The sequence below is a fragment of the Electrona antarctica genome (genome assembly GCF_951216825.1).
Source record: "Electrona antarctica genome assembly, chromosome: 20".
NCBI classification, from domain to species: Eukaryota; Metazoa; Chordata; class Actinopteri; order Myctophiformes; family Myctophidae; genus Electrona; species Electrona antarctica.
Window position 1 is genome coordinate 11,672,868 of NC_136801.1, and position 20,694 is coordinate 11,693,561.

General features: G+C 44.2%; 1 protein-coding gene across 2 annotated transcripts in view; it reads right to left on the minus strand.

The window, feature by feature from the left end:
* Positions 1–20,694, minus strand: part of LOC306913480 (collectin-12-like) — a gene marked incomplete at its 5' end in the record, with an annotated part of 51,860 nt that overhangs the window by 2,403 nt on the left and 28,763 nt on the right. For both annotated transcript variants that reach the window (XM_079490159.1, XM_079490158.1), the window contains 8 exons: positions 1,486–1,631; positions 3,096–3,205; positions 5,774–5,910; positions 6,364–6,858; positions 7,696–8,434; positions 8,944–9,248; positions 9,769–9,855; positions 17,822–17,944. In XM_079490159.1, the coding sequence (XP_079346285.1) occupies positions 1,486–1,631; positions 3,096–3,205; positions 5,774–5,910; positions 6,364–6,858; positions 7,696–8,434; positions 8,944–9,248; positions 9,769–9,855; positions 17,822–17,944 (2,142 nt within the window). The remainder of the gene's footprint in view (positions 1–1,485; positions 1,632–3,095; positions 3,206–5,773; positions 5,911–6,363; positions 6,859–7,695; positions 8,435–8,943; positions 9,249–9,768; positions 9,856–17,821; positions 17,945–20,694) is intronic.

The window sequence follows — 20,694 nt, forward strand, 5'->3', positions numbered from 1 at the left end:
ATTCAGAGATTTTTCGTCCAGATTTACATTTGAATGCGGGCACTATGACAATAGCAGATTCTTTGCAATGCAGTGCTTCGCAGTTTGCAGTGCTTGGTTTTGTGAGCTTGTCTGCTATTTTTGGTGCATGACACCATGCACAAGGAAGCTTATCAAGCCCGAGTCAGCACAAATAGATAAACAAGTGCTTGAGTGCTTCTCTGAGCAACAAGTGCTTATCTGAGCACCTTTAAAAGAGCTCTTAGGAACGTTAGGAAGGTTTTCTGTTAATGTTCTTTTTAGTAGGGCTGTCAAAGTTAACTAATTTTATCGCAATTAACTCACCGTAATGTTAAGCACGATTAATTATTTTAATCACAATTAACTTCCTACTAGGCCTTGGGCCTGTCGCACCTCCAATGGTGCCCATGGTGGACTATGCATGGCAGACGCGTCCTGTTCCCTGAGCCAGGCCTTAACCTGACCACATACTGTACCAAAAATCGCACTCCATGTGAACTGAGCAGTGCTGTGTGTGTGTGTGTGTGTGTGTGTGTGTGTGTGTGTGTGTGTGTGTGTGTGTGTGTGTGTGTGTGTAAAGTGCACAGAGACCCCCGGGGGTGATTTTGTACTATAAATACAATAAACTGAACCTGAACTGTGTGTGTGTGTGTGTGTGTGTGTGTGTGTGTGTGTGTGTGTGTGTGTGTGTTTGTGTGTGTGTGTGTGTGTGATTAGCTAGGAATGGCCCGGCATCTGCAGGTATAGGTCGTACCGTCTAAACATAGGGACAGACAGACAGACACAGGGCAAACATAGCCCTTGACGGTGTGCACCACTCCAAAAATACGTTTTTGTGCAGGGTCTTCAGATTTGTTTGTTATGTTGCAAGTGTTTTAAGTGAAGAGGACCACAATGGACTTTATTGTGTTTCTATCCTCTACAGGGGGAGATGTTTGTCAGAATATTTATTTTGCCACGGACATACAAAACGAGTGGACAATAATATTACCAGAAACACATAAAGAGCTAGTCCTGATTTAAAAATTCTGAATGACCATAAAAGGTCTGTAATTCTGAGAGTGTGAATGGGGTCCTTGTAAATAAAACATTTGAGAAGCACTAGTAGTAGTTGGACTCCTAATGTGTCATAGTGTCGTAGTAAATACGTGTTATATATATATATATTATTCTGAAGAAAACCTGGAGACTGACATCCAGTAATTGGGTCATATGATCAAAATAAGAACATTATAATAAATTATGTGTAAACGGACTAATTTGTCCGTGTACGGACATAATGACCCCTGTCCCCTGAGATGCTATGACTGACTGTATGTCAGGAAGGTGCTACTGTGCACTTTTTATGTAATAATAAGTCATGTCACCAAATAAAATCAATCAATCAAGCAATGAACAATGTAAGAGCAAAACTGGCTGCCGTGTGAACATGGTCAAATAAAACACAGGAAAGGAATCGGTCGCAGTAGTGAGAGAGAGACTCACCGCCCTCCATCTCCTTCTCACAGATGTAGCTTATGAGATCTTCACAGAAGAAATCATTCCACAGCCCTTCGTGAATAAGCCCCGCACAATCCTCTCCTCTCTCATGTCCGTGGCCCCAGTTGTCAGGCTGGCCAGGCTTCCACTTCCTGCAGGCGACCAGCAGAGAGCAGTGACAACACATTAATACAAGTATAGCAGAACACCCCCACAGAAACTGGACCAATAAACAGTGGTGGAAAGTACAATTACTTAAGTAGTAAGTACTGTACTTAAGTACAAGTGTGAGGTATTTGTACTTTACTTTACTCGTACTTCTGCTACACTACATCCTGGTTCCAAATATTTTACTTTTACTCCATTACATTTATTTGAAAAAGAGTTATTAGTAGACTGAATACAAACCATTAATCACTAGAAGTAGAAAACTTGGGAAACAAAGTCTTATGCAGACCTGATCGGGGGTGCGTAGGCAGGGATCAACGTATTAAAAGAAATGCACAAAATATACAAAATGACCTGCACACCGTCTGCACTTGCAATATGAACACGTTTATTAAAATTCTAACTAGAATTTAAGCTTATTTAATTTAAACGATGAAAAAGTAGCAAAAGTTGCAGATCAAGCTCAAAACACAGCTACTTTTGATGCTTGTGTCTGACGCTGTAGTGTAGGGGCAAGTAGGGGCGTCAATTCACGAATAAACACAAAAAGTTAGGCCCCCTTTACAAGAGAACGGTTTCCATAGAAAATGGCTAAATAAAGTATCGTTCATGGGTCTGTTTCGATAGCGGTTTCGGGGGTTGAAAACCCAACAAAATGAAAACTCCTTCCAGAGTGGAAACCTTTGAAAACGCTCTGCATGGCGTCTCCACGTAAACGGGGGGGGCTATCGCGCCGGTTCAGTCTCTATCCTTCTTTATACTCTGTGGTGCCTGGTCTATCTGGCAGTGCGCCACCGCCACCTAGCCACCTGGCATGCACACTACAGCGTCTCCGTGTAAAGGCTGAATAAAAAATGAGAACGCAACAAGGACTGCCGTTTTCTCTGGAAGCCGTTGCCGTGTAAAAGTGGCCTTAGAATATGGAGATGAGAGGTTTCTGCCAGACACCAACGATGTGTACGTTGCCGTGTTGATTTCGTTGACTAAACTATGACGAAAAATGTTCGTTGACTACCGTTTTTCACTGACGAAAACAAAATGGAAACTAAATGAAAACTAAGCTAAGATGACTAAAACTAAGACAACAACTTGACAATTTCGTCAACAAATAAAAACTAGATTAAAATGTTAGGAAGGGACTAGTGGACAAGAGATCCAGTATAAGTAAAAGACACAAGTCATTTTACAGTTGGTTGTATGCTGAAAATAGCCGATCGCGGTGTGAGCTTGTAGATCGACTATTTTCAGCACGTGTAAAATCAGTCATTACGACGGCATCAAGGCCTGCAAAAATACATTTTAGTTGACTAAATCAACTGTAGATTTAGTCGACTAAAATCTTATGATATTTAGTCGACTAAAACTAGACTAACACTAAAACATTTCAGATGACAAAAATATGACAAAAACTAAATTTGCTGTCAAAATCAACAGTGGTTGAGACTCACGTGAAGGCAGGTTGGGTTCCGTCCAGCCAGCGCCACGTGTTCTCCTCCTCCTTGTCCGTCAGCCCCATCCAGAAGTAACCCTTCCCTGTCGTCTGCTTCTTCAGCCATTTCTGCACCGCGTCACAGAGAGGGATTGAGAGCAGTGTGGATTTAGTAGACTAAAAACTATGACGAAAAATGTTTGACAACTACCTTTTTGTCACTGCCGAACACTGAATAAAAGCTCAAATGTTGGGTAGGTACCCTCACAAAAAACATGCAGTAATGGTCTGGTCTCTATACTGCCTCCCCCTGGCCAGCCGGGGCGCCTGATGGAGGGGAAAGGAACTGGTTGGAATAACGTGTTCCTTCCACGCGCTACGTCCAACCAGGGAAACTCCCCCGTTAGGTGTAAGGCCTCACTCAGACCTTTACAGCGTTGTGAGCGTCATGGCCGCCCCAATGCATTTCCAATGGAGGTCACATGGTCTGTTGTATGGCTTTCAGCTGTGTTTCGACTGCCCCCTCCCCCTCACACAACACAAATGTTGTGTCAAACCATGTGACCTCCATTGGAAATGCATTGGGGCGGCCATGACACTACACAACATTCATCCAACAAGCATACAGCAATGCAGTAAAGGTCTGAGCTCAGCCTTTAGGAGCAACTTGGACACTCATGCATGAAGGAAGCATGAGTTCAAGTCCGTTGCTCTCCCCAGGTTGGCGGAGGGTGTGTAGAGCCCAGGATCACATTAGATAATTGACACAGGGGTGAAAAATGGATTACAAAATCGTGGGATAATTATTATTATTATTTTTTAATATTAAGCTCAAATGTTTAATAGGGAGGGACTAGTGGAGACGAGATCCAGTAGAACTTATGCTGCATTCAGATAGGATCAGGCAGACGGCAGAAGGCAAACCGGAGGTCATTATAGTGGACGGGAGCACGCCGGTAAACGGAACAGGACGGCACGCCGCCAGAACCGGCGACGGTAACGGTTCAATGTTAAAATATTGTATCTTTTTACCGCTCCGTGCCGTCCAGCAGGTGGTGCCGTTTGCTGTCTACCGCTTGCCTGATCCCATGTGAATGCAGCATAAAAGACTAGTCATTTTATGGTTGGTTGTGGTCGCTCTGAAAAAAATAGTCCACAATGCGTCAACGCATTGTGAGCTTGTAGATCGGCAATTTTCGCCATGCAATCTAGTGTAAAATCAGCCATTGTGGCGCCATCAAGGCCTGCTAAAATATTTTTGTCGACTAAATAAACTGTGGATTTAGTTGACAAAAGTTGTATGATATTTAGTCGACTAAAACAAGACTTTCAGATGACTAAAATATGATAAAAGGTTCAAACTAAATTGAGTTCTATTCAAAAGACTAAAACTAAATCAAAGTTTGCTGTCAAAATCAACACTGGGACACAGCATAAAACACTGAGTCACAACAACTTCTACCAAAAATAATGACATCATGCATTGCAGAGCAATGACACATTTAACATAACAGCACCAGGGTCCAGTGGTGGAAAGTAACTAAGTACATTTACTCAAGTACTGTACTTAGGTACAAATTAGATTTTTTTTCCAACTTTAGTGGAGTATATTCCAATATTCAGTACATTTACTTCTACTTCTACTCTACTTTTTACCCTACATCTCAGAGGCAAATATTGTACTTTAGTTAGGCTACTAGTTACTTTGTAGATTTCGATTATTATTACAAAACAATAAACATACATTACCTACCTCAGCCCTAAATACATTTCGGCCATTTGAAAAGATTTTCAAAAGATTTTAATACATTTCATAAATTTGAAAATGCATGTGCAATGGGACATTCTGCTTGGTACTTTAAGTACATTTTGATACCCATACTTTTGTACTTTTACTCAAGTACATTTTGAATGCAACAGAGTATTTCTACATTGTAGTATTGATACATTTACTTAAGTAAAACATGTGAGTACTTAATTCTTCCACCACTGCACATTGACATGACAGTAATGAGGTCCCATGCAGACTGCAGGGCAAACCTTCATTTCCAGGAAAAGGTATGGAAAATTGGTTTGAAGCCTAATTTATACTTCATACGTAGTCAGAAGAATTGTGTGTGCTTCTTAGACACAGTGCATTTGAGTCTTTAACCTTGACAATTGCAGCCTCATACAATAAAGGGCCCATGACCATGTCTTGCACACGTGTTGCACGTCAATGCTGATGAAGCATGAAAATCATTTTACTTTCCTGTTTGGTCCACCTATTGATTTCTCTTCATTTTCCACCATGTTTGACTCAAAAACAAGAAGCTGGGGAAATTGCAAAGCGCAGATACCGCTGTGGATGCATTTTCTATCTGGACTGTTTTGTGAATGCTGTATAATAGCCTACATTAGCCTATATGCTATTCAGTACTTGAAATGAAATGAAATGATTACTATATTTACCCAGGGTATCTGGGCTAAGCTCAAGAACTTGTTTCCAGCCAGGCCCTGCTCATAGAACATTTCATCGTAGTGGTTCTATGCCTTGTTCAAGGGCACTTCAGCGGTGGTAATTTTAACGTGTCGGACCGCTGATTCGAACTTTGGATATAGCACTTTGATATGCGACAATAAATTATTTCGGTGACCAATATCTCTCACCGAAATCATTTATTGTTTTAGAAAATCACATCATAGGCTCATAAGTACCTGTTCCTCCATGTCATTGATGATCAACAGTGAGGCGTAACTCAATGCACAGTTTGCCTTGGCGTCATCAAAACTATGCAGCTCTTTGGAGAAGAAGTAGCACTTGTCTCCGTAGTTGACCCATTCAGGAGGGCAACCTGCAATGAAGAGCCATTATTAAACACTTAGAGATCATCTCGGCCAGTTTGTTACCGTTACAGTTAGATTCATTGATCGATCCATGGAATACTTTATTAGTCAGACATGTAAACAGCACGTGGTACAGTCTGACATGAAGGCTAAAAGGATAACGCGAAAAGCCCAGGGGGTTTGGTTCCATTGTGGTCCTAACATGTATGTATTCAATTCATCAAGAGAGCATTACAAATTAACGAATAACATGACACAATACAAAAGATTTCATGTACAAAGCAGAAAAAAGAAAAACGTCAGCAGTGAATTACAGGAAAGATTTTAGAAGGCAATCATTTTGTAGAATCGGCCTCAGGTCTTTAATGGGTTAATAATGGGCATTCCACATTTTGGCGGCATCATCATGTAACAGTAATTAGCCTATTGTGAATGAGGATGAAGGAGGGGGCGGGGCTCACCTGGCGCCGACAGTGTGGGGGCGGGGGGCTGGCTTTGAAGAGACAGGGGGCTCAGAGGCATCGGCGGCTGCGGCGGTCGGGCAGGGATCCCCGGTAGTCCGGGTGGTCCGGGCGCCCCCACGGGCCCCAGGGGCCCCCTCGGCCCCAGCTCGCCGGCGGGACCCATCGCTCCTCGGGCGCCTGGCGGGCCCTGTGCGCCCTGAGGGCCGGCCTGTCCATCCCTCCCGGGCAGCCCGTTGGTGCCTGGCTCTCCTTTGGAACCGGGGGGGCCCGCCCTGCCCCCTGACCCTCGGGAGCCCTTGGATCCGGGGCCGCCCCGGGAGCCCGGCTGGCCTTTTATCCCCGGCCCGCCCGGGGGTCCCAGAGCTCCCTTTTCTCCTCTGAGTCCTGGCAGCCCGGGCCCGCCCTTGTCCCCTTTCTCCCCCTTCTGTCCAGTTTGACCGGTGAGTCCCTGGGGTCCTTTGTCCCCTCGAGGGCCCCTGATACCAGGTGGACCTAAAACATGAAAACGCGTAAAGTGAAAAGAAAAAAGTGACGAGAACATTTAAGTATCATATCGTCGCTGTCGGGCAGAAAGCTCTTATCTCCATATTTTTACTTTTTGTGTTTTTCTTTTTTTTGTAAATGAATGCCCCTACTTGATCATACTACAGCGTCACTCAAAAGTAGCAGATCTACAAGCTCAAAACACCTTTTGGGGGTTTTGAGCTTGTCGATTTGCTACTTTTTCTATTTTTGAATTTACACCCTGAAAGTTAACAGTTTTGGACATTTTCCACCCGACAGAGACTATATACAGTATGACGCTCTGTTCCATTTAGTGTACAGTGGTTCTCATTTCTCAAACCTTTTAATTTCAAGGACCCCCATAACTCTGAGAGTGTAAAACAAATAGAACTCTCAGAGTTACACACCTGTACGGGTACATTTGGAACCCACCCACAAGGACACTTTGAGACCCACTGGTGTAGCAGTGTTTCCAGCGAGCACCCTGACTTTGTTTGACCAGAATGGAACAGACTCAGAGCCTTCATTAGTATCATCGGTAACACCTGTGATTCTGAAGGAAGTCAGAAGAGGCCCGGAAGTAGGAAGTTATTTTCCAAAATGGCGTATGTGCACGGAGCCTATTGATTGGGTTGGTGTACTCACTCGACCAACCCCCTCCTAGACTCTTTAGTGGTGGACAGGAACTTTACCCCTGCTCCACTCAAGCACCAGGAGTCACTAGTATACACCATATTCACATGGCGGCCATCTTGCCATGGCAGGGTGGCAAAATGCCAACATGGCCGGCGTGTGAATATGGTCTATACACAGTATTCTTCTTACCTTGCAGAATAGTGAAGTTGGTAATCAGCTGCGAGTGCTTCGAGTCCACCATCTTCATCTCCTCCATTACGATGGAGAGGCTGGTGACCTCCTTGTCCAGGCGTGCCGACAGCTCCTCCTGCTGGGCGCGCATCGCTGCGGTGTCCGTCCCCGCGTCCTCCACGCTGTTGTTGAGGTTCTGCAGGTACTCCGAGTGGCGGCCGACCGTCTCGGCGCAATTGCGCAGGTCGTTCAGGTTGAGGTTGATGGCGCCCAGCAGCTGCGTGGTGAAGCTGATGTTGCCCGTCACACGGTCCACGCTCTGCTCCGACTCCTCCAGCCGCACCTCCAGGCTCTCGAAGCGGACGGCCGTGAGGTTGTCGTGGCTCCGCCGCTGCTCGGTGAGATCCTGCAGGCTCTGGTCGTGGAGCTCCGCGACGCTGCTGGCGTTCTGCAGCTGGCCGGCCAGCGAGGCCAGCTGCGAGCCCACGTCGTCCAGGCTGTCGTTGTTGAGCTTGGCGAGCGCCGAGGCATTGGCCGCGACCGCCTGCAGGTTCTCCACCTTGTCGTGGAGCCACTGGGTGTCGGAGCGCATCTGCCGCGATGTCTGCTCCAGGCCCTGGAAGTCGTTGCGGATCTTCTGGATGGCCTGGCTGGTGTCGTCCACCGAGCGCTGCAAGATGGCGATGAGGCCCCGCTGCTGCGCCTGCGTGAGGTTCAGGCTGCCGATGCTGAGCAGGGCCGCATTCTGGAGCTTCACCTGCAGGGTTGGGTTTGGACGGCACGTTTTGATTTAGTTTTAGTCATAGACTTTTGAATAAAACTGAATAAAAAAACTTTTAGACTTATTTTAGTCATCTGAAATGTTTTCGATTTAGTCGACTAAATATCATACGGTTTTAGTCGACCAAATCTACGGTTGATTTTGTCGTCAAAAAAATATTTTGGCGGGCCTTGATGGCGTCTTAATGGCAGATTTGACACTTTGTGTTGCATGCTGAAAATAGCAGCGCGACCCGTTGTGAGCATATCGGCTATTTTCAGAGCGTAACCAAACATAAAAATTATATTTTAGTTCTACTGGATCTCTTCTCCACTAGTCCCTCCCCCAACATTTAATCTAGTTATTATTTGTTGATGAAATTGTCAGTATATTTAGTCGTACCTTTAAGTCATCCTAGTTTTTAATTAGTTTTCGTCAGTGAAACGGCAGGCGACGGACATTTTGTCGCCACAGTTTCAGTCGACGGAATCTTTGACGCCGCTCACCTGCGCCTGCAGCTCCGTCTGCAGCCGTGCCGTGTCGTCCTGCAGGCCCTCCATGGTGCTGCCGTAGGAGCGCAGCGTGCCGTTGACGGCGCCCAGCGTGGCCTGGTTGGCGTCCAGCAGGCCCCGGATGGAGCCCTGGCCGCTCTGGAGGTCCGTCTCGGCGCTGCGCAGCAGGTTCAGGGCGGCGCGGTTGCTGCTGCTGCGCTCCGCCACCTCGGACAGCTGCCGCTGCAGCGCCCGCATGTTGCTCTTGAACACCTGGATCTCCGTGGTGGCGTTCTCCGACCTCTGCCCTGTTTGGTCATCTGAACACACACACATTTGATGTAATATATTACCGCAGTGGTTCTCAAAACCACCGGTGGTCCTCGAGGGGGTTCCAGGTGGTCCCCAGCTAAATGATGGGAGAGTTGGTAACCAAATGTTTTATTTTACACTCTTGAGAGTGTAAAATGAAACATTCTCAAGAGCAAAATTATTGTTAAACATCTGCATTACTTAATTTACAAGAAGTCTACACAATTAGAGCACCATGTTTGCCAGTTATCTTTCCTATGGTATACCACATCAATACAGCATGGAATTGTGGACAAAATCTAATCCAACAATAACAAAATATTTATTTATAGTTTTGGTTCTGCAAGGCTAAATCTCATCAAATGGTGGTTGTCTTTATGATATACAGGTATTTATCTGTTGGGAATAGAGGTAAATAAACATTTTATTTCTAATCTCATTCTAATTCTAGCCTTGATTTTAATAACTATCCGCGACAGGAGAAAAAAGCAATATACTCAAATGACATCTAAATTGTGTAAATCATACCAAGCTTTTTCAAGTCCGACTCGACAGTGATTATCTTCCCTCCGTAGTTTACCATCCCTTCGGTGACATTGTCAACTCTTTGCACCACTGTTGCAAAAAACACAAAGCACAAAACGAGACGGTTAAAGTTAAAGTCTGAACTTCACATCGTCTCCATTATTAACAGACATACGTGGAGGAGAGAATAGCCTGCAACCAGAGACAGCATATATGAAAGGGATCAGAGAGGAGACCAATGAACGTCACTGAAAGATGACCTATAATATGCTTTTATAAATCTGCTGGGGATGTAATAACGGTGAACTTGATTATAGCAATCTCTAGGATCAAGGCAGTGAGGCACAACCTGTGTGTGTGTGTGTGTGTGTGTGTGTGTGTGTATGTGTGTGCGCGCGCGTGCGTGCGTGCGTGCGTGCGTGCGTGCGTGCGTGCGTGCGTGCGTGCGTGCGTGCGTGCGCACAAGAGAGAGTGGCAAAGGAAAGATAAATGGAAAGAAAGCAAAAAGGACGGGTGCTCTTATCATCATACATCATCATATATAATTTAATTCTGACGAATCACAATTTGCGTCCTCACATTTGTCTTCAATGTATGTGCACAAACCCGGAAAGTTGGGCATAAGAGGGGCGCTACCCGCTAGCCCCTCAAAAGAAATCATAGAAAGAAAGAAAGAAAGAAAGAAAGAAAGAAAGAAAGAAAGAGATCATACAGTAAAGGATTCTGCTTCAGTGTAGAAGTGGGTGGTCAGTGACAAAGATCCAGGCTGTACAGGGATAGAAGGAGCAGATGAGGAGACAGTGGTCAGGCCCGGGGGACAGGAAGTGACCCAAGGGGGGCGGGGGGGGGGTCTTCGGTAAATAGGGGGATCAAAGACAACCCTGAGGGAGGGCCAGTGCTGTGGCAAGGAGGCTCTGCACACCCCCACGGGCCACGGGACCCTTCATTTCCTCTGGAATGTGTCTGGGATTCCAGAGAATGATGCCATTACCACCACCGCCACCACTACCAGCGCCATGAGCTCTGCCAGGGGGATAGGACACATCCTTCACCACCAGTAACCACAAAGGTTCCTCTGCTCTGCAGCACCAAACGTCAAACGTTTGACTGGACTAGCGCATTTCCGCACTAATTACCTCGGAAGCGCCTTTCTCAAACCCAATATGTAAAAGGGGGGACCGCTAATAAGTGACGGAGCTCGTGTCGTTTAAAGCAGACTTGAGATATTAGATATTTCAGCTCAGGAGTAAGTAGTAACCATTTACTATTTATTGCAATGATATTGCAATAGGTTTGGCGGTGTGACTCTGCTCCTTACCACCTGCGCAAGCATGACACAATATTTGAGATCACAAAACCCCAGAAGCATAATAACATTAAACCTTTCGATCATATGAGTTAAGATATCACATATCATACAATCCAAAAATCTTTCAGTTGCTTTGCAATGACCCCACACCAACTGAAGATTTGTCAGAATGTTCCACAGATGCGAGTTCATTAAAATGAGGATAGGTTTCAGTCTGGTTTTGTTTCGCAACTTATACAGAGATTTAGCTCTTAATAAAGTGTGTCAAATTTTGCAGGTATGGTGCATGAGGTACATAGTACATAGTACTCTGAGAGTAAAAATCGACCCAAACAGGTTGATACTAACTAGCAATTAGCAAAGATAGACTGAATGAAACAAGAAGGGAAATGAAAGACAAGATCCAAAACAGTCACAAAAATCAGAGCAGACTTCTCACTGTCAACAAACAAAACGGGAAAGTGCGGACTATGAAATATCGGCAAACCCCAAATGTTAATAACAAGCTTTAATGATTTGCATGTGTGTTAAGCCTGTAATCATGCAAAAGGTTTGCGAAGAAGGACTTGTTTGATCCACACAAGCATTATAAATCTACTTGACTTACAGTAGCATGACATTTAAATCAGGAAGGATTTGCTTTAAGTGAGAGCCGGTCAAAGTCATTTGACAACAATATGGATAAGTCCGACTATCTTTTAGAAATCACTGGGCATGGATGAAGTTATATGCATATGCATGGCACGTTGAACTAAATGTTACCACATGCGGAGAGAAAGCTTTGTAACATGTTCAATTCCTGTGTGTGAACAGGTATGACAAAGATAAACAAGAACTCAAACTGGGGGCAGAGACCAGAGAGAAAGGCTTACATTACTAGAAATTAAGATGCACACTGGGAACTGGGAAATTAACAGATTAACAACCTAGACACAGAGCATACTAAACACAGAGTTACAGAAGTAAACGCAAATGACCTAAACCAAACCTGGAAATGAGTGTCCAAGTTGACAAACATTGTGTCAAGTCCAAATGTTGCGGAACAGGCCTTGATATTCTGTGTGCAGTGCAGGAAACGAGACTTCAAGACAACAATGAATACCCCCCATTCTTAGACTGCAGTATAATGCAGATCTGAAATAGAAAGGTCGTATACATTTGTACTGGAAAAAGAAATGGCCTCCTAATCCAGTTGTTGTTTTACTTGTTTGTGGAATCTTGAGCATGGGAAAAACAAATGTAATTTCAACCAACATGCTAATTTCTTTTGTTCACCGTTCACCGTAAACACACACACACCCACAATGTCTAGACAAAAAAAATAAATAAGGAAAGCAAACAATAAAAAATAATATGTGATCACTTAAATAGTTCTGGTTGCAAGAGCACATGGCTAGCCGTAGAGGAAACGTTCCACATTGGAAACTGAGTAATTTGTAGACAGACACCAGACAAAAACATTCCACCACTACAAAAGATCCACAGTCCACAGACCAAACCATACACCTAGCACATCGTGTCTCTCATGGACACGCATGCAGTGTATGAATGCAGATACTACCCTATTCCTAAGGTGTCCTTTATATATATAGTTTCATCATCAGTTTAAATTCAAAGAAAGAGAGACAATTAGTATAGATTAATTTCCTAGCCTTGTCAAGGGAATGCTAACATTGGACCAAATGGACCCTTACAGGGGTGTATCTCTGAGAGTGTACAAATGGAAGCAAAAGGACAGGGGTTCCAGTGGAACCGTTCCACTGCGCCTCAAGCCAAATTCAGGTCAGTGAACCTGAAGGTTGCTGCCTTCAGGAAGGAGATAAATGGTGTTCCAGCATACAGTACAATAAGGTCTGACTGAAACGGTATTTTGTCCATCAATCAACTCTGAGGCTTAATCAGGATTTTGGCCAGGACTAGACTGAGCAGTGGACATTGCTCTCTGCCCTTATGTTTCTATGTATGTAACTGTATTTTATTTTATTTTATTTATTGCTATTATTATTATTTTTTTTGTCCTGTGTTATGTCAAATGTGTATAGGCCTATGTGTTGCATACAAGGCCGCTGGGTCGCAAAACAAATTTCAGTGCAAACTGACAATAAAGTACCATATCATATCATATCATATCATATCATATCATATCATATCATATATCATATCAGTGACCCATAGCAATCAGAACTGAAGACTCACTCCCAATCTTCCGCCGTAGTTTGAAAACCCACCTCTTCAGACTCCATCTTAAATGGTAAATAGTGCATTTATATAGCGCCTTTATCCAAGGCGCTTTACAGAGATTGTGCAATACATTCACCCATTCACACACACATTCACACACCAATGCCGGAGGAAGCCATGCAAGGCACCAACCTGCACATTGGGAGCAATTAGGGGTTCAGAGTCTTGCTCAAGGACACTTTGACACCAACTCTGGGGGAGCCCAGGTTTGAACTGGGAACCTTGCGGTTCCCATCCGGTCACTCTACCTGAGCCACTGCCGCCCCATCTTAGCCCATAGCACTTGCCGTAGCACTTGCCCTAGCCTCGACGACCTTACAGGCGTATGCATAGGCTCAACTTATGTAACTTAAATAGTGTAGACATAGCACTCTATAGTGTATACGCATAGTTTCATTAGATATTCCACTGTTAGGTTCTTAGCTTACGTATGATTCATGATGACTATTTTTTATGTGTGTTCTTGCTTACTGTAAATCGCTCTGGATTACGAGCGTCTGCTAAATGCCTAAATTGTAAATTGTTTCGATGTCAATACAGAGTGACAACTTGTCACTCTTTTTTCCTGCACCATGTGAATAAAATGGCTTTAATTGTCCGAGTCTGGAACCAAATGGACCCTTTCAGGTCTGTAAGTTAGTTATGGTGGTCCATGAAATTAAAACGTTTGAGAACCACTGGTATTGTAACTGTATAGCAGAAGTGAAGTGACAATAACCAGCTCTGATAAAGTGTGATAAAACCGGCTCTGGAAACGGTTTCCAAATGTGATGGAACCATTCCGGTGCCTCAATGTTGGATCTGGTTCCTCCGGTTCTGGGTGGCAGACCTAAGCCTGACACAGTGCTCCCGGCCAGCCTCATCCTTCTCTCCCTGACCGTGGTCCATGTGTGTGACCCGCGGGGGGGCCTCCCTTACCCTCTCCATTACACTCTTCAGCATCTGTTAATCACTTTTCTCAACATGAATGAGAAAGGCCAGTGTCCACTGTCCAGCTGATGAGAATATACAATTAAGGCATTTAGCAGACTCTCTTAATCCAGAGCGATTTACAGTAAGCAATATAGGACAACACAATATCAAAATGCATATAAATAGTCATCTATAAGTAAGACAGTAAGATAGAGAGGTTGTTGTTCCATTAACCTCTTAAACCCCAGGTGGGTCTAGGGGGGGAAATCAAAAACATCGGAGTTGGAACCTGAGACCAATTGGGTTTCCATTTACCCGCTGAGAGCTGTTCATGAGGTGGACAGCCGCTGCCACCGCCGGCGGGGGCAATGGGAAGCCAATAGAGCATCACAGTCCCGCCCCCTTTCATGACGACACCAGGTCCAGGAAATAATTCCCAATGCATTTTTCCCTTAGACATTTCAAAACTTATTTATTTAAAGACCTTATAAGTGTCATACAAACCCAACTCGAGTTGTGACAAATCATGATAACAAACACAATATTTTGGACCAAACAAAACAACAAAAAAAATTGTTGTAACCTGCCGTTTTCTTCTTCTTTCTAATTATTTGTTCGGCCCGAAAAAATGTGTTTGTTGTCATGATTTGTCACGACAAGTGTTGGCTTTGTATGAGGCTTAAAAGGTCTTTAAATAAATACTTTTTGAAATGTCTATGAGGAAAATGAACGGAGAATCATTTCCTGGGCCCTGGTAGGGGGCGGGACTGCAACGCTCTATTGACCAGTGGTTAAGGCGCATACCACATAATAGGTTCTAATGTAGGTCAGACTAAAGAGGTCCTTTGTCCACCAGTCAACTTTGAGGTTTAATCAGGAGTTGTAGCCATGGGGTAATCTAAGCGGTACTGTACTGTACATTGCTCTTGTCTTCATGTCTTTATGTATGTAATATTGTTTTGTTCTTTCTGCTATGTCAAATGTGTGTATATGTGTTCTGCATACATGGCTGCTGGGTTGCAAGACTAATTTCAGTGTGAACTGACAATAAAGTACTATATCATATCATATCAATGTAGCATGACAGCGAGTCGTGGGTTCGATTCCCGAGCCCGACGAGTCGACGACCTTTGTTGCGTGCAGCATATTTCTCCCTGTTCTCGTCCTGTCACTCTAGAGTCTACTATCGAAATAAAGGCAGAAAAGCCTAAAAGATGTCTTACAAGAAAGAAAAGATGCATTGGCCTTGGCAGACTAGTGACCTTGGGGTTAGAGTGTCCGCCCTGAAACCGGGAGGTAGGGGGTTCGATTGCCGGCCGGGTCATACCAAAGACTGTAAAAATGGGACCCAATGCCTCCCTGCTTGGCACTCAGCATCAATGGGTTGGATCGGGGTGTCAAATCAACTAATGAAATGATTCCCGAGCGCGGCGCGGCTGCAGCTCACCGCTCCTTGGCTGCGGTTCACCGCTCCAAGAGATGGGTCAAATGCGGAGATCAAATTTCACTGCTTTAACGTGTGTGACAAATCGTACGATTTTGACTTTGACTTTGATTAAAGGTTTCCAAAGGGAAGCCATGCTTCAAAGCCAAAAGAGACACACAAGAGGATGTTGTAGGTTAAGTGACAGTGGGACAGAGAGCGATGTGCACGTTAAGTGAACGGAGCACATTGGCTCTCACTACATAACCATCTGGATCATCTGAGAGCACGTTCGGGGCTGAGCTGTGGTTCCCCAGACAGGCCAGCTCTTCACCGCCAGTTAAAATCCCAATTTTCAGTGGGTTCTGCAAGAGTTGCACTGAGTTCACTCCTCGCTCATCTGGGTTTCATTATGGCCTGCAGAGAAAACACGCAGCGCTGAACAAGAGGCATCGACACAGTCCAGAGTGCAGCCGTAAGGGACATCACTCTTAACGCCTTAAAACCGGGAAAGCATCTGTGTCGATTATTTTAGCTGTACTAGATTTTCAGCTATACTGTACAGTATAAAGCACATTGGTTGGCTATTAAGAAATAGCAGACACACACGTTTAGATCTGCTATTTGTGAAAGATTTTAAAAATCTGCGCAAATCTTTGAATATATATATATATATATATATATATATATATTCTATTTTTTTTCCTCAAATCTTTGCTTCTGGGTAAATCTTTTGAAATGCGGGTCCGTGGCCAAATACATTTATGGAATCGGCCTCAGGTCCTAATGGGTTAATGTAGCCGAGGTTTGCAGATAACCCTACTCAACATGCTATGTATTTTGCCACTTTCATTCGATGAAAATCTGGGGAGGGGGAACATGTGTATAAATATATGGTATGGTCACATATGGGAGTGTTTATCACAAATTACAGCAGGAACATTCAAGAGTTCATCCTTGGGTTCAGAACGACGACGACGGCGGGACCATTTCCCGACCTGGAAAAAATGTGAACTAGCCAACCAGGAAGTTCAGATCCGTGGAAAGCCGCAGCACCGTTCCCTTCCCGGAGGTGAGAGCTTTAGGGGTGTTGCAGCACCGTTCCCTTCCCGGAGGTGAGAGCTTTAGGGGTGTTGGTAAAATAAACTCACAGAAGGCTCTGGGGGTAGAGTAGGCAGTGGTGGGAAAAGTACTCCAATTATTTTACTTAATTAAAAGTACCAATACTGCAATGTAGAAACACTCTGTACAAGTAAAAGTCCAGCATTCAGAAGAGTAGGGGGGGGGGGCTACATGCATAGACAAAGTAGTAGTAGAAAACAGGGGACAAGTTGCGCTAAGTGCACATAAATGTAAAGAGTGGTTGACGGTACACCTAAAAGTATCTTGTGCTAAGCGGAACTAGTGTGGATATTGTTGTTACAGATAGTATTGTAGCTGGTAGGTTTGCTGTCGGATGCATGAACAGCTCATAATTTCCATTTCTGATCCTTTTCCCCTGATTAACAACAACGAGGCATTGCATAACGCCATTCATGTTGTGCTTGGGCAGGCAGAAGGGGGCACTTGAGGGATAAATGCAATCACTCACTCTCTGTAATTTTTCGAACACCCTTTCTAGCACGCACTCACACACAACCACACAGAGCTCCAGTACAAACAGAATTGAGGGGCCGTGTAGTTGAAAAGCGGTGTGTTCTTATTTCCTGGCAGGTCGTGGAGACCCCCGCGAAATGCTTGGACTCACACTCTCTCAACAAGTGGTTCAACTTGTGTGGAACGTTTTAAATTATGTTGCCTCATCGAGGTGATGTTGAGTAATGTTAGAAGTCCTTGGACCTCTCCCACAGTGTAGTGAAAAAACTGCCACGCTTAATTCTTTCTATGGCGTTAAGTGAGGTACTTGAGTTGAGACATTCAGAAAATTGTACATTTGTGCTGTGTAGTAGGGGGTCAACGAACTGAAGTGAACTCCACAGCTTCAATATATGCAAGTCAGTTTAGATGAAAAGAAATGCAGTGGTGGAGTAAAAGTATTAATACTGCAATGTAGATACATTCTGTTACTGTACAAATAGTCTTGCGTGGCTAGACTGTGGCCTCTCGCAATTTTCAAATGCTTCCGTCTTTTCTTAGCAGAAATGGAAACGAAAGAATAAGCTCTAATATACCTTTGTACCCGAGTACAGCAACAGCAATGGTGAGCAGCGTACACAGCCCGTACAGCAGGGATATGGAGGTCTTCAGTGCCCACTCATTCTTACACTTGGTGCACTGCGTGCCTTCCTGGATTCCTGTGGAAAAGATGGAAACAAATTAGCTATTTAACCCATTTTGGGTGGGAACCCCTTTTGGTGTTAGCATTATGTTATGCTTTAGCTATTGAAAAATAGCAGATCTACAAGCTCGTAGGTACGAGCTTGTAGGTCTGCTATTTTTGAAAAATCGAAGAACGGCTGACATAGAAACATAGCTTTTTCAGTTTTCTGAAAAAGCTATGTTTCTATGTCAGCCGTTCTTCGATTTTGTTGGCCAGAAAGAGGTTTCTGACCACCATCCAGGTCCAGTGTCTCCAGTGACTCCAGACCTCTACATCTGAACAAACAGGCCCAGAGCCCACATTAACATTAAAGGGCCCAGCAGCAGTGAGTCCCCTCAGGGCTCCGGGGGTGGTAAAGGGGGCAAGGGACACGAAAACAAACCCCCTTCCCCCATGGTCTTGTTTACCTTTGGCGACATGCTTATTTTCCTGAAGCACAGAGGCAGTCTTCACTCAACACAATGTATTTTCTGTTTCTTTTCCTCATGTCTCTCTCTATCTCGCACGCACGCGCATGCGCACGCGCACGCACACGCACACGCACACACACACGCACACACACACACACACACACACACACACACACACACACACACACACACACACACAGTTCCTTGCAATGAAACAAACAGGCTTTTGCGTCCAAGGTTTTTACATGAGAAAGGCTGAAAGGCCATGCATGACAAATTCAATTTGTCCAGGTTGTGAATCTGCACCTAACGGTTTGTTTTCTTTCCTTACAATATCTGCTGGGTACAACTGATTCAAAACACAGCTCTCGCCAGAAAAAAAAAGAAAAAAAGACCCTGCAGCCAGTCAGCGGGGACACTTCCAGGGCATGGCACCTTCCCTTTTTTTCTTTCAGGAATATTTCTTTCCAGGAACATGTTTCCCCACAGATGAGTGGCGAGATCTTATGGGAACACAGCTGTATTTCATTTCCAATTCAGGAAGTGTGTGTGTGGGGAGGGAGTTTTTGTGTATACCTGGAATGAGATGACAGATGAGACTATGGCCAGCTAAGAGCAAAAGGGAGCAGAGCTCTTCTACATGGAAGTCTACCACAAAGGAAACCCACCATGCATACCTGGAATGAGATGAGACCAGTGCTGGAAAAAGTACTTTCTTACATTTCTTACTTAAGTTTAAAGTATCAATACTGCAATGTAGAAATACTCTGTTGCAAGTAGAGTATAAGTCCGGAATTCAAAATTTAGGCCTACTTGAGAAAAAAGTACAAAAATATTGGTATCAAAATGTACTAAAAGTACCAAAAATAGAAAGTACTCATTATGCAGAATGTCCCATTTCAGAAGTTTGTCGAATGTATAAAATGTATTAAAAAAAATCTTTTGAAAAAAGCAGATCTACAAGCTTACAATCACAACGCATTGTGAGCTTGAAGATCGGCTTGTAGATCAGCTAGATACTGTAGGCTGTTTTCAAATGGCTGAAATGTATAGTGGAAGTCGTTAATGTTTTGTAGTTATAAATAATAATCACAATCTACAAAGTAACTAGTAACTAAAGCTTTCAAATAATTATAGTGGAGTAAAAAGTACAATCATTGCCTCTGGGACGTAGTGGAGTAGAAGTGAAAGTATTGAAAATTGGAAAAACTCCAGTGAAAAAAAAATACCTTGAAATTATACTTAGATACAGTAATTGAGTAAAAGTACTTCTACATGGAACAAAGTCTCCACAAAGGAAGCGCACCACAACCGCAGTATGGAATAGATATCAGATTATCCAGGTTAAGTCTAGAACTGACTGCAGCCTTCAGACGTTCGTCGGAAACGATGGTGAGATGAAAATGGATTATGGAACGACCTACAGTCCTACACAGTCTTTTGCTGGTTTAGCTTTGGTTTTATTAGGTGGCAGGGCTTTCAGAAAGCATGTAGCTAAAGGGCAGTTGATACGTTTGGGGGGAATACAGCAGTTAAGCCATTACAACCGGGAAAGCAGCTGTGTCATTTTAGATTTTAGCTATATAGCAACAAACATAGGTTTTTCAGAAAACTATTAGGATTTAGAACACTGGTTCACAGCAGTTTGTGCCGGGCTGCGAGCTTGTACATCTGCAATGTTCTGGGGGAATCCCTGGCACAAAAACTGTTCAGATGGGGGGTCCACGGCCAAATATACATCAATTTGGGGGGTCCTCCTTGGCACAAAAAAGTTTGAGAACCACTGATTTAGAAGTCATTCGTTGTAGAATCGACCACAAACAGGTCTTGATGGGTTAAAAATGCACCGCTGATGATCAGTTACTCAGCCCGAAGGCAGCGCTGATGTTTGGGCCGCACTGGGAGCTTTGGCCCAGGACGCTGGGGTTAACAACTCAACTGGTTCTATGTGCAGTCAGGGAGATGTTAATGAGTGCAGCGTGTCAGGAGTTTAACACCAACTCCAGCTGGAACAGAACAGACAGCTCACTGCCCCGGCCAACCCAACAGACCCACCTCGCACTTACCGGAAAGAGGGCTAATGAGGCTACGGGTGGGCAGTCACCACTAGTAGGAAAGAGTACTCACTTGTTTTTGTTGTTTTCTGAAAAAGCTATGTTTCTATGTCAGTCGTTCTTCGATTTTTCAAAAATAGCAGACCTACAAGCTCGTAGCGCGCCACTCGGTGGCGCGCTATGAGCTTGTAGATCTGCTATTTTTCAATAGCTAAAGCATAACATGCTAACACCAAAAGGGGTTCCCGCCCAAAATGGGT